General features: G+C 41.7%; 1 protein-coding gene across 2 annotated transcripts in view; it reads right to left on the bottom strand.

The window, feature by feature from the left end:
* Nucleotides 1-14,959, bottom strand: part of crim1 (cysteine rich transmembrane BMP regulator 1 (chordin-like)) — a 101,572-nt gene that overhangs the window by 30,147 nt on the left and 56,466 nt on the right. For both annotated transcript variants that reach the window (XM_036541871.1, XM_036541872.1), the window contains exons 4-5: nt 13,675-13,795; nt 10,332-10,453 (exon numbers count right to left, since the gene is read on the bottom strand). In XM_036541871.1, coding sequence (XP_036397764.1) covers nt 10,332-10,453; nt 13,675-13,795 — 243 coding nt within the window. The remainder of the gene's footprint in view (nt 1-10,331; nt 10,454-13,674; nt 13,796-14,959) is intronic.

Below are 14,959 nucleotides of genomic sequence, written 5' to 3'. Positions count from 1 at the left end.
GATCAGTTCACATAATTGACACCAAACATTTAATCAACATACGAAACATGTATCCCCTGTAATTGCATAAGCATACATGTGAATGTTTGATAGAGTAAGGTGTCAACGGTAAGTGTCAAGACTGGATTCTCTTGATGATCAGTATAGCTGGAACGCATTTTCAACTGGAAAGAGGCAACTTCATTCAAAGGTGGAAATGGATTTCTTTTCTACTTTCCAGCAGTCTAAACAGGCCCATAAATTAAATGTGACCACCAAGTAAACGACAGTGAAGACAGGATGCCTATTATTGCTGTCTTTAATAAATTAAATATACGGTACATTAAAGTTTGCATGTTTATGTGGGCACATTGATTTTTATTCATATGAAATCCATTTTAGAAGTCATCATGAAATATGCACGGGCATCGGTGTAGTGCTCGAGAGTTGCAGACAGAATTTATAGGATGCATAATTCATTATCCTCTCAGACAATGACTGCCTGAGGACTCTCTGTTTAAATGCATCTCTGACGCTCCAAATGTACGCTGAGTGACACAGCTCACCCGTGGCAGTACTAGCAGGAGCAGGGATTTGACAACAGTCACAAGGGCCACATCTTTAGTGTACCTGCTGGTGAGTCTGCTAGGCTGCAGCATAAATGTTTCCATCAGGTCACCTGTTCAGGCTTGATCTAGATTCTCAATTCAGTAGGGTGGCAGTGGTTGCTGCCAACTTTTTCTTGACGGATGGGCTTTGATTTACTAGGAAGTGTCACCACATTCATGTCATGCGGTGTCTACTACGACGCTGTTACACAGACGTCACGCGTTGTCTGCATATCCACCAGACTTCCATCCACTGCAAGATTTCTTCCAACGGCAGATGATTTCAGAAAAATTTCAAAATCTGTACACTAAATCTGCTTTTGTTAATTTTGTGGCTGTTTCTGTTCTATCAGGTCAACATCAACAATCATGAAATAAGTGGGAGCAAAATTCCACAATATCTCGATACAAAACCCAATATGACAGCCGTGTCCTGTCAGTCACAAGTACACATTTTTGCTGTGAGTGGACAGCCCCCTGCCCAAATAAAGTAAAGTAAAAGGCCTACAGTATATTTTATGGCCATTTCAAGTCAGACATGAAATAGCAATAGTACAGTGAATACACAATAGTGCAGTAGTTGTAATATTAATAATAATAATTAAAGCTAGAAGAAAAACAATGGAGATTCTTAAAGGGTTATGTAGTAGCTGTTCCCTATTGCATGCTATCCTTACAGGCTGATTTTCAGTATTGACATGGTGCTCCATTCATAGCTGATTAAGCAACATGCTGGACCAGGGTCCCTGACCTACAATGAATGTCTAGAGTTCTGTACACAGCGTTCGCAGACTGACCGTGTAAAGACCACAGTAATGTGTTCAGACTGTGACGAGCCGCCTCAGTGTGTTGAATGGGAATTTCCACCATATTACGCCGTGGCTGCAGTTCACCCGGTGCCCTCTTTATGAAGGCTTCGAAGACGCACGGCACCGATGACTGGCTTTTGATTCCAGAGGAGGAGGTGAAGTGCAGAGTGAAGTCAGTGAGTGATTAACCCTTTCGCACATATGGTCACACCGGTGTGATTGGCCCGTTTTGATTAGAACACTAGATTGGAAAAAAATCTAGCTTTGAGGAAACAGTGATTTAATGTTACAAAGTAAAGCAAATGTGGCGGTGAACAATATGAGAAGCTTAATAATGAAAACATAAGGAAGCATGTAACGTACCATGTGTGCTTCATTGCATAAAATAAGGCACGTATGAAAGGATTAAATAATGAGAAAAGGACATGGTCCCACTCTCAAGTACCAATCCCTATCCACCACTCCAAGGTGGTTAGAAGGCACTGCATTTGAAAACATTTGCCAGTCCCTACAAGTACCCTCAATCCACCCATAATGACCCCTTCACCACCTTTGTTTTATGCTTAATCTCACTTATTTAAATTCCACGGCCAGCTGAACTGGAGTTATGGTTTTTCCAATTCCCACTGGAAAACTAATTCCGGCCAGCAACCTGTGATATACCATGTATTTACAGTGTGGTATCAAGTAACAAATGCTAATTGACTAGCTGGCTGTGTGGCTGGATGGTTGATTGATTGATTGATTGACTGATTCCTTTTTATGGGCGTGCTTTATCTTTCATTACTATTGATGCTTCACAGCATTGTGAGACTGGGATTGTGAGCAGCACGCTGTGAATCCTGTTGTCATAACAACACATCTTCTACAGTGCACCACTGTTTCTGTCCCATTCCCAGCACTGGTGCTGCCACACAGCCATGTGTAGTTTTTCTCTTTTCTGTTTTTTCTTTTTCACACCAGTGTACAAATATTATTTATATATGAATTGTACAACTACGCGTCAATCAGGCTGAGAGGGCCTTGGTTGCCATAGCAACGGTAATCAGAAAAGCTCTGGCTTTCCGTGGCGTGCCCTGCGGCGACCGAAACAGCTCTGGAAGGGGTTTTCACACTCCTGGAAGGTAACCATTAAAATTGCGCTCCCTGAACCCATTCCCTTCTCCGGCTTAAGGTCTGTTCTCCCACTGTTTCTACATAAATACAACGAATGACAGAGTCAACACAATCTTGGCACACTGAAGCTGAGGCTTCCTAATAAAAACACAAAATGACCACAGCGTCACAGACCACACACCTTAGCCTCACGGGACCCAGCATTTTGAATAAAAAAGGCACATTTCCATAAAAATACATTTAGAGATTTGAATGACAATCTGCCTCTGTACGCACAAGGAAATGTGTGTTCTATACTTTGTATTTCCTATATTTTGTATCAGTTTTCATGGCAACTGTAAAAACAATATGCACAGAAAATTAAATGGTCACCAGTTTGGGGACTTAAGGTGCTAAAAGTGGTTTCACATAAACAGAATCAGAATTTAGATGGGCCTCCATTCCCACTCTGAGTATCTACCCGAACAAATCAGAGGCATTCAAACCTTGGCCCAGCTGCGAACACACCTGCAGGATACAGCGTATGGAAGAACGTGTGACCTACAATTCTGACCTCAGCCATTACAAGCTGAACAGAAAAACTGGTTCTGGATCAGCTCTTACAGACAGCTTCCGCATGGAGCCAGAACCCACGGTGGAAACCACGTCCTGAACATTGAAGGGCAGAGGATGGACAGCATTGAACCCATGTGAACTAATCAGTCTAATTTTTCGCCCCCTCGTTTCACATGTGACACATCGTCTGGTTGGAATTCAAGCAGCACATGTGGAACGGCCGTAATGCACAGGAAATGGAGACAGGCACTGAGCTTATACCGGAGCCTTAAACTGTTATACGGGGACCTTCCCTCAAGCAAAACAGACATGGCTTACAGCTGTCAGGCATGTGGTATACCATCAGGGCGTCAGCCTAGCTCACATGAGCACAAATGGTACAGAGCTGTGTCCAAAAAGAGACCACATACAACTCCCTGATTTAAGAAAGGACTGCCAGTTCAGGTGTCTTCATGGAATGAATGTGAACACATAGTAACTGTTGGTGTAGCATGTAGCAGTTAGGGCCGAGGAGGGAAATTACAGTTTTCAAATGCTTTCCGGAAAATATCCCCACCTGTATAGAGTGCATTTATAGAAGAACCATTTTATAGGATTACCATGTGGGGAAAAAAAAAAAAAAAACATTAACACAGGAGCCTTTTCATGTCAGTTTTACCAATCAATTAATTCACTGCAGAGCTTTATGGCTGGGGAAGATGATTTCTTTACCAGAAGCCCCATTACTGCTTCTCTGACCAGTGATTCCCTGTTACTTCCTCTCCAGCTGGTTTCTCACTTCTGTCATGTGTTAAAAGCCAGCAGCCGAGACCACCTTGAGGAAAACAGCATTTAAACCGCAGTCTGCTCAAGAGTACCCCCCCTGCCGTGAGTCCATTTACACATATTGCTTTATATTTTATTTATTATTTTATTCGATCCATTTTAGTTTTATTTCTCTGTTACTGATTTTCAAAATGTGTATTTTTATTCAGAGGCTTCAACACTTTAACATGTTGATACTGGGTTGTCTTTAACACTGGGCTTTAACATTTTAACACTGCAGTGTGGGACCTCAAGAGTTTGGTGACTTGTTAGTCATTCTACTCTCACTATGGGACAAAACAAATCCTTCCACTAAGTTTGCAGCCACAGGTTCACCTGCTCCTGGTTGTTTGCCTCCACGTCTGTGAGGCGAGGCTGTTGTTGCTCTGCAGATTTATACCTGGTGATATAATCTTTATTTTCAAGCACAGGAATCCAAGGAACTCAATGAGATACAGTCCCCACCCAAACCTGATCTAAACCTCCCCCTTTCACCCCCCCCCCCCCTCCCCTGCCCCCCCACTCCCCACCATCCTCCCCTACGCAACGCCATTCTGTTTTGACTTTGAAGGAAACAGATTAAATAATGTGATATCACGCAATGGGCCAGGTGTTCTCTCACAGACATGCCCCGACTCTACACTCATCCAGTGGCACCAAATAGTTTTTTGTGGGAACAGCCTGTGTTTTTTTTTTTCTTCATGATGGCTTGTAAACACTTGCAGACAGGCGTACATTTGTTCATTGGAGGGGGGAGGGGAGAGATAAAACGAGCCCCATAGTACGGCTGTTAATTTGATTTTTTTCACATTGGTTCTTCATTGATGCCCTGAGAAACACCCAGCAGTGTATTTTCAGCAGAGAATGCCAGCTGCGAGCTATGCTGCAGGCTTCAGCAGGAGGCGGGTAACAGACAATATATCAAACATTACAATCTGACAGCCCTAGCATCGCAATAGGATGAAGGTTGGATCCCTTTTGAACACGTTCCCTGCTTAGTGAAATATTTTTCATCAGGTTAATCACCTGCCAATACTTCTCAATCTGTTATTAGTCATGATGCTAATCATATATTTGGTAATGGATGACTTGGGTTGCAGTAAACTTCACGTCTCGGTTTTGCGTAGCGCTAGTTCTTGTGGCAGCTTCTGCTAGCCCAGCTGGCTAGCAGCAGATATTCCACTGTAACTTCACCAACACCTCATATAGATATCTGCACACCAATGTGGGATCGTAGCCATACTGACCCAGAGTTTACATTGTGACAACTTGGATGGTGGTACCTGTTGCGCTTTCTGACCTAGTGACAGCTCATTGTGGGGGCTGAAAAAAAAAGAACTGTACCTCGCATTCATTACAAACACCAACACACAGCCCTACTTATCAGGCACAAAAGCCATAACAGCAACAAATACATTAAATTGGGGCTGTTATAGGCATCTATAGGCTTCCAAGATGAGGATCCCCGAACAAAAACATCTAAATTCAACATTTTCTTACTTTGACTATCATTCATATCTGAGGGAGTTCTGAGAAGCTCACTTTCCAACAAAATCTAGGATTTCACTCTTTTGTTTTTGGGGCAAATTATGACTGGTTTAATAACCTGATTCCAGTCAAATGTCTCCAAAATAGAGCCTTTCTGGATCTTAGCCAGAACACCATTGTTGGTGGAGTTCCGAACACTGAGAACTCCACCATTACATGTTTATGTAAAAATAATAATAAAAAACAAACAGGTTAAGTTCTTTCCTCTGGCTGAATTCTTTACTGAAACTCTCCCATGCATACTCCTGAAAAGACAGCTTGTGCTACAGCAAGGCCACGCTGATGGAGACATAGCTCCGATGCATCAGCAACTTAAAAACCCCAAGCAAAATCATTTGAACAACTTGCATCCCTGTCTACTGGAGTTGCTCTGGTGGGAGTGGACACCAAACAGGAAAACATTATGTACCGTGTGTGTCCTTGAAAGCACATTGACACTGGATTTCAATAGCTTGGCATGCATTATTTTGTGTGATATCCGGACTGCGCTTTCTATTTTTTCCTGCATTTAAGCCCATTGTTCTTGGCCTGTGGGGAGCAGGCACTTGCATTGGGGCTGAGAATTATGGTCAAATTAAAAAAAAGGAAACAAAGAACAAAAAAGTTCCTAAATGGACCAGCGGAAACAGAGCAAAATCACAGCCAGAATAAAAATTATCTTCATATCGTATTAATGCATTGGTTAACAATGAAACAGGTGCAGGGGATCAAGTATGCAATAAGAAGAATAACTTGCAGCGTTAAAGGCATTATTATTCACCACTGTCGACCCAGACAATCGTGGCATATAAATGAATCACAAACTAGGCATTTGCCTCATTTTTCTACACACTCCCTGGTATTAAATCCTTCAGTGTGGCTTAGTGATGTGAATCTCTCCATTACTTACATAAAACTATAATAGTAAAGTCTCAAGAGAAACTTTGTGTGCATACGAAAGCCCTTTTTGTATAAAGAACTTAATATGTGTTATGTATAAGTTTTTTGGAGAGTATAATATAGGGTGGGAACGGGCAGGACGGCACGGGAACATTGTTGCAAAAGTGAAAATTCAAGCAGGAATGATGTTGTCTGAGAGACAAATGTTTTCATCATTGACTGCAGACATTTCATTCACCCAACAGCACGTCTGAGCTCTCACAGTCTGGTTTGCCTCATTCTGGCTGGCTCACCTGCATGCCCTTTTCAAAGTTTCCTATCTGCATATCTGAGACAACTGATGAGATGACTCACTCGGTTTATCACTGTCTGTCTGAGGGCAGGCTAGTCAGGTAAACATCCTCTGTCTTGATTACTTTGATAAAACTAGCTATACAAACACCCCCTACAGTACTATATACTGTATATGACATTACCTGGCATTTAAACTGTCAGGGTGTAAACACTGATGATTAATGACAGGTTATGTAGTTAACAAGAGCACAGCAATAGCTTTATTAATGGAGTCTTCTGCATTAAGCTGTGTGTGTACGTGTGTGCATGTCAGGGGGCTGAATAACAGCATTATTATCAGAACATAAACATGACCATTCCACTCTTTTAAGCCTGTGACTGAAAGTTCTGATGTCCTGTCAAACTCTTAATTTATGCATAGGGGCCACAGTGTAGCACAGTGGTTAGGCACAGGGCTCATAACCAAAAAGGTTGCTGGTTCGAGTCCCTGCCGGGGTGCTGCTGTTGTACCCTTGGGCAAGTAAGTATGCTGTAAATTTTCCTCAGTAAATATGCAGCTGTATAAATGGATAACAGCATCTGCTAAATGTCAATAATGTAATGTAATAGTACTGGCAGCATACTCATTGGCTGGCAGATCTTCATAAAATACTACACTATTGCGGTTTAATACAACATTCAACCCTCCCCTGCCAAACCGTTATCAAAGAACCAGGCACATCCAATGGCATTACATTTTTGCACTGGCTTCCACTTAAAGGAATGCATTTACATTAAGACTATGGGCTGCTTAATACAAAAAGCTTTGGTCTTAAAATGTTTTGATTACAAGAGGAATCAAAAGTGCACACTTTTATGTCAGTCACTGTGGAAACTGGACCAGCCTCAGAATGATCAGGCTTAAAATATCACGTTTTGTGATCTGGCTCTTGGTGTCAGATAAGAAAGCATTCATTGTTCTCTGGTTTGTTTACTTCATGTGAATTGGAACAAAGAGCTCCCATCTGATTGGATTATCCCTGCACTAATTTCTTAAGGACTGGTAGATTACCATGGTACACTGGAGCTGATGTAGCATTATAATGATGGTGAAAAATGTAGACTACTTTTAATGATTGCAATTAACATTTACTCTTGTACAGATATTTCTACTGACCTTCCCCTGTTGTGCCCAGCAATTTTAATGCATATTAACACCTTAGACAACTAAGGTGTCACCACCTGATATTGGATCAGCACTTGCCGATTTTTACTTTACACTTATGTGCAAAACCAGTAGTTTTTATATCCCCTAATGCTGAGCCACACGCACTGTCGTTAAGGCAGTGAGCGAATGACACAGTGCGATTACCTAAGGCTGCTTAGTTACCACTGAAAAAACATCCAAGAGCACCACATGTTCTGGTTGCCCAGAAATTCTGAAATCTACAAGCCCCGTGGGCCAGTGCAAAAGTTTCTTTATTGTCAGGCCCTGTAGAAATAAGTGGAGATTTTTCCTTGGAGATGTTCTTCACGGAGAAATCTCATTCCTTAATCTTCAGTGTACTCGTCTAGGCTCTTCCCTTGAATCGTGCCCCGGTTATTGTCTAGTCTGAATTGTGCTCATTCTCCCAGCTCACTTTTTTCCTTCCCTTTTTCTGAGTCACTACCTTCCTCTCTCTCTTCCCCTAGAGTTATGTTCTCTTTCTCTCTCTCCCAAAAGCTTTCTCCCCGTCAAAAAACATTTCAGTCAGTGATCTGCTGTGCATTGCGCTCTCCCTGACTCATCAGCATAGTGTTACGCTGGCATTCATTACCTTTGTCACTGCCTTTAATTAAATATCTCACACAGACATAATAAAAATAATCACCATCATCATCGCCACCATCATCTTCATCCTCGTCTGAGCCTTTCTTTTAAAACCTATCATCTATGTGTTTTTCTGCCGTTCAGCAGGGTGTGACCACACCATATGGTGCAGCTCTGTGCATGTCATGGGGAAGAGTGTTGTCTTTCCGTCTCCTCGGATGTTGCTTCCTGTCTCTGCGCCCTTCGCATGCACTCTCACACAATGAGAAACAGACTTCGCACTCTAGCCTTTGGGACTCCTCAGACTGTCCCAGGATGATGCCTTCCGGTCAGTTACGCTCTGTATTGCCACCATCTCTCTGCAAGAGCACACGCAGGCTATTTAGCACAGTGTAACAGCCATCAGCTCAGTCAACCGGATCAGCTCAGTCAACACCCCCAGCAGAGCGTTTCTTTCCAAGTTACATTTCCAAGTTTACATCAACTGCAAATCAGGTAAATGGGGAGTCTTTCTGAGGTTAACCTTCAAGGTTACACAAGCAATGGTATTCACTCATATAGGCTCACAAGGAGGACAGGGGAGGCACACGACTTAGTGTAAAGTAAGTCAGAGTGCTGTGTTAAGCTCTCGGTACTGCAGCATAGGATAAAATGTATATCTCACACTGACACTTCACACTTCACGCTGAAGTAGTTTTTCGTGCAAAGTAGTGACCTCCAGGACCACAGCTGTTGCTTAATCATGACAAGTGCTCTAATAATTATTATTTTCATCTTTCATCTCTCACCTCCACAGTTCTACTGTCTTCATCCATTAGCTGTCATTGCTTACACTGACAATGTATACTGTAATACATTATGCTATCACCACTCGTACTACAAGTGTTCTGACACAAACATATCCACTACATCATTGCAAATGCAGATTTATTTGTCTCATTTGTTCTTATTAACAGAATACAAATATTTCAAATGTCTGTAAGTGACTACTGGGTCAGCCAGCATGGAATTATTTATGTCAAAATCAGTGTTACGCCATCTATGGCGAGCTCTATAGCGTTTGGCTCCCTAAAATGAATAATCAAAAAATAATCCTAACAAGAATAACACAGTTAGTAGGTACCTAAGGTACTTAGTTGTCTAGCAATATTACTATGACTATTGCTACTGCTATAATAACATCAACAGGATGATGAACTGTTGGTATTTGGCATTCAAAAATTATTCATAACAAAAAACAACAGGATTCCTACTTTGGTCCCCTAACTATTGCCATTCTTTTACCATAAACAGCTTGTGATTTACAAAGGTTTCAAATGCTATAATCTGCAAAGAAGCCTGGGGGAACCACAAAAAGTACCAGCGAGGGGGGCTTGGCATGTTTTCAGAGTAAAGAAATACAGAAACAACCTGAAATAAAATGCACCAGCACTTTCATGTTGCTCCTTTCTTTGTTTTCAATATAAGCACACATTATCCTCACATAAAGTGCATCCACCACATAAGGACGAGTGGATTATGGTTCCAGACTGGTGATCTTTTCCATGTCCCCCTGTCTGTCACCATCTCTCTGATTCAGCTCCCTGCTGCCACAGCTAAACACACAATCTCATTCTCTCCTGGTGCTCTGAATGTATCTCCACGCCTGTAGCTTCTTCAGAAACACTCACTGAATCCTTCAGGACTAGGCTTTAACAGCAGTTCATCACCAGGGATATGCTCATTTCCTATGCTTAAAACTTCCTGTGTTTCATTTTTTTTTTCCCTCCCTGCTTTCTCTCTTTCTGCTCCACGCTACAGTTTCCCCTCATCGATTTCGTATTACAAAAAAGCTTAGTTTTTAAATCCTCCTTTTGCACCCTCTTGTTGTACAATATGAATACAAAAGAAGCCTACGGTATTTTTCCAAGAGGAAGAGTAGAGAGAGTTTGAGAGACAGCAAACGCTTACCGTTGACGCATTCGAACACATCGCAGCACCTCCCAGGCGTGCCGTCACCATGGGAGATGATACGGGGAGTGCTTCCTGCAGCACACTGAGGAAAGCCGCACAGGCCAGGTAAGCATTCACACCTGGAGGAAGCGAGGGACAACAGAGGGACAAAATTTCAGCTAACCGCATTCTTTCATGGTATCATCTGCGTAGCAACAGGATAATGCCCTGCTAAACATCAGCTTCCTTTGGGGTTGCGATGGGGCAGAGCATCCAGACAGCTTGGTCTGAAACCTGAAATGTTTTGACAGCTAGACAGAGGACTGTCTTTGTAATCCTAAGCAGTAAACTTACCACAATCACTTCAATCTCTGTGCAAACGGATAAGTGAAAGCTGCGTTGTTGCCCTGAATAAGGATGCCTGCTGTGGGATGTGAAGTGTACACACACACACACACACACACACACACACACACACACACACGTGTGCGTGCGCTGCACACATGCACACACAAACACAACGGGCTGTCAACTGATCAAGAATAGTCTGCTTTTGTAGTTCCTAATTGCTTCAACTGCACTCCTGCAAGATAAAAAAGGCTTCAGAACATAACATATACTCATAAAACATAGATAACCCCATTTTGAAAGAGAGAAATGTATACAATTACAATTTCAAGTCATTTTTCTCTAACGTAAAGCAACGCTGACGCAGATCAATTCAGCTTTTCGGTGCCTTCATCCGACACTGAGCTGCAATAACAATCTTTTCCTCCCTCTCATCTGTCTATCTCGTCTTTAACAAGCATAGCAGAGTGGCACAGGGAAGTAAGGCTCATAACCCAACAGCTGCCAGTTTGTTTCCCATGTGGATGATGCTGTTGTACCCTTGATCAAGGTACTTAACCCAGACAGCACTGGTATTTATCTTGCTACATAAATGGATGCCATGCAAGTTGCTCTGGAAGAGGGTGTCTGCCAAAGAAAACACTGTAATGCAAATACCAAAGCAAATGATGCCTGCTCCCCTATCTGCTAAGGGTATGTAACAGAAGGAGGGAATCACTGTTAGGTAGTACACTGTTAGGTCCTGTACACGCTGTCAAACTACTGTAGTGACTTTATTGGTGATGCCTAGAGTGTGGGAAGAAGGGTGGTAAGGAGAAGGATAGATTATAATGTCATGATTCTGTCTCAATCCTTACCAAGCAGGAGGGTATGAAAGTACAGAGTCTGAGACCAAGCTGAAGCAAAAAGAAAAAAAAAATCCATACCAATTTTCCTTCAGCTGACTGAATCTGACGTGTCAGAGAAGTGGTTTGTTGCAAATAAGCCTGTGCTGAAGGAGGCAGACTCCTTTACCGTGTTATTTGGCAGGAGAAACACAACTGCATCCGTGGGTGACAAATTTGTTATTGAGGCAGAAGATGGTAGCTTCTGTAAACACTTAGGCATATGGACTGATTCTGAGCCATCCCATGAGAAACACAACCTAGCGTAAAGGTAAACGTTAAACTGAGACCAGTGTATGGATCTGAGCTTCGTTTAACAATGAGCGCAATGGGAAATTTGGTCATGCGACTGTTCACGCTTACTTTAGACTACAGAAACAAAATGTATCATAAAAAAACGTATCTATTGCAGTTGTAGCCAAAACCTTTATTTGTTCACGCTATGCTTCTTGTGTCTGGGCCAGCATCACTTGGTCATGCTCCAACAAAGCAATAACTGAATGAGCCAAGTGTGGCTATCACGGTTTACGAAGGAATCAGTAAGACAGTATTTGCAGCAATGTATACTTGACACAATACTTCAGATTTAGTAGTAGTAGTAGTAGTAGTAGTAAACTAATAGTAAAAAGTTAAAAAAGCAGTAAAGCAGTGAAAATGTTCATATAATGTGGACGATGAACCCAAAACACAATGTAATTACACTCAGTGAGAATGAGGTGAGGTGAGTGGTTCCATTGCACATGCTAAAACTCATTTAAAAATTCCAAGATAACTGTTACATAAATATATTCTGCACAAAGCTATTATAGGATAGCTTAGTTATATAATAGCCTCCGGATTTATTCATACTCTTGATAAACTGTGTGATAAAGATGAACCAACAAAAGAAAAACAGAAACCAAGCAGCATTTTAAGCAGATTAAATTCAGAATTGAACATGCTGAGCAAAACTGTACCGAACCAGGGTTTAAACTATATACCTACAATAAAATATACATTTAAATACATTTTTCCTTCAATTTTGTCAAGGACATCAGAGCCAGAAGAACCACCCCGATGTACATTAGGACCAGAAGACTGCACAAAACACTACAAATCCACCTCCAAATGGGAAAGGAGGATGTTCACCTCAACACAAGCTTCACTATTTTGCACTATTCACTATTCACTATTCACTATCACTTCACTATTATGTCTTTATAGCCCAATTTTTGGTTCATCTTACCACAAAGCATGGTAATGTCAGGAAGCTGCAGCCCTAATATCTCTGTAGGGCTGCTATTAACCACCACGGCTTTAAACAGGCTCACCTCTGCTTATTATAACAAGATCTCTTAATGCCCTGCAACCCACCAAGACTGATTTTGCTCACGAGGGGCTGGTTATTTGGTCGTTCCAAAAATAGCAAAACCCAAATCAGGTGGTAGAGCCTTCCTCCTAAGACACAGCCTCACTGCTCTGAATTCAAAGGCCAAATTTTGTCAGGGAATCTTAGAAAAGCTCAGTTCTTAAGTCTAGATTAAAATAATTTATTTAGCGGGCCCTATTCCCTCCCCCTCATACCACCTGGGTCCACCTGCAGCCCAGGCTCAGTGTGCAAAGGGTTACTGTAACAGCATTTATGTCACATTATTGGACCACATCATTGGATAGGAATCCAGCTGGATCAATGGACAGAAATAACCCTGTATCCCTCCCAGCTTACCCCTGGTTAAGGCCTTGCCCTGCCTTGAATACTTGGGTTTATAAAATAAAAACTCTAAAACCAAGGGCTTTGTTCTAATTAAGTCAAACAAACCTAATATTCACACGGCCTACTGTGATCTAAAGACTTAGCAATATTGCACTGAATATAAGCCAGTCCTGACTATAAAGTGACCCCCCTCGTGTTCAAAGAAAACTGTTTTAAACAACATATAACAAAAAATGCACTTAAAACCAAAAATTCCATAAAACCAAAAAAGTAACTATGGTAGATATATAATGGGACACACATGGCCAAGGAAAGTGGCTATAAGGCTCTGGACTTTAAAAGAAAAACATATGAAACAATAATTAATGTAGCTGTATTTAAATAACTAGGACAAAATGATGCAAAGGTTTGACCTGGAACATTGAGATGGTCTCACCTGGTCGGTAGGGTGCAACAGCCATCTGCCGTGAGGCGTACCTGGGTCTCATAGCTATCGGGAGGACACAGCACCTGCTGGACCGACGGGCACTCCACCGTACTACAGTCCACACTGAACACTGGAGAGGGAGAGAGAGAGGCATTTGGATACGGAGAGATGAGCGTGGGTCCATTTTGTTGCCCATTGCACTACCAAGGTCCTGCAAGTAAAGCAAAGTCCAAAACTCTCAACATCTTCAATTTCACATAAACCCAGAGTTTAAATAATTCTGCCACACAGAGTGTATTACATTTGACAGCCTTGTGTGAAAATGTTATTTCTTTTCTGTCAAGTCCAGTTTTGAAAAATCCCAGGATCCCTTTCTCTGACCACATTCATAGAAAATGTCTGAAACTGCAGAAAGTCGCTATGGCTGACTTACTTTACTAATCTTCTTCGTCCCGGCCCAGGAACATAAGGTTGTAACCCCCAAACTGGTGGGCCAGGGATTACCTTTTCCCTTGGTCTTTCACCTTCGACCTTTACGGCAGCGTAAGAAACGCCACGGACTTGTGAGCCCAGCACAGATCTCTGGGGTATCGAAGCATGCAATCCTCTCCAGAGCTGCAGGCCAGCACTGTGTGAGAGGATGCTGCGCCAGGCTATTCCCTAATTCAAAGCTCTGACATATTTTCCAGATGGTTTTGACAACGTTTTGTTTCACATTTATTGTACTCAATAAATAGCACAGGCTTTTTCTGACATACAGTATCACTCCATTTATTGTGCACTTTGTGTAAAAGATTGAATTAAATAAGTGTGATGTTTAATCAATGATCAATGCAGATTAAGCAAATGCTATCCATATGCATAAGACTGCTTTTGAAAACTGCTTTCTGTGTCAATCACATATAATGACATATTAATGCAAAGACAATGAAATATATATGCTCACATATAACTAAATACAGATTAATCAATTGTCCTTGTGGTGATAAATGTCTTGCTGCATGCATAACTTTGGTAACAAACATTAAAATGATGGCTTATTATTACTCTGATGGTAATAACAGGCAAGACAGTATACACTATACGCCACTACTCTTGTTTTAAAAGCAGCAGTTAAGCAGCCCAGCCTGGTATACCAATGTGGATATAAACCCAAAATAAAAGTTATAAAGAACACTGCTATACTGGCACAGTTAATGCACTTTACCCTCTACTCTCACATTTTACCTCACATTACTGTCCACAACCCACCAACTTAATCACAACAAATCCACTTTTTTGTGGTTTTCAGCAT

The sequence above is a fragment of the Megalops cyprinoides genome, chromosome 12 (genome assembly GCF_013368585.1).
Source record: "Megalops cyprinoides isolate fMegCyp1 chromosome 12, fMegCyp1.pri, whole genome shotgun sequence".
Lineage (NCBI taxonomy): Eukaryota > Metazoa > Chordata > Actinopteri > Elopiformes > Megalopidae > Megalops > Megalops cyprinoides.
This window is presented reverse-complemented; position numbering and strand designations above follow the sequence as displayed.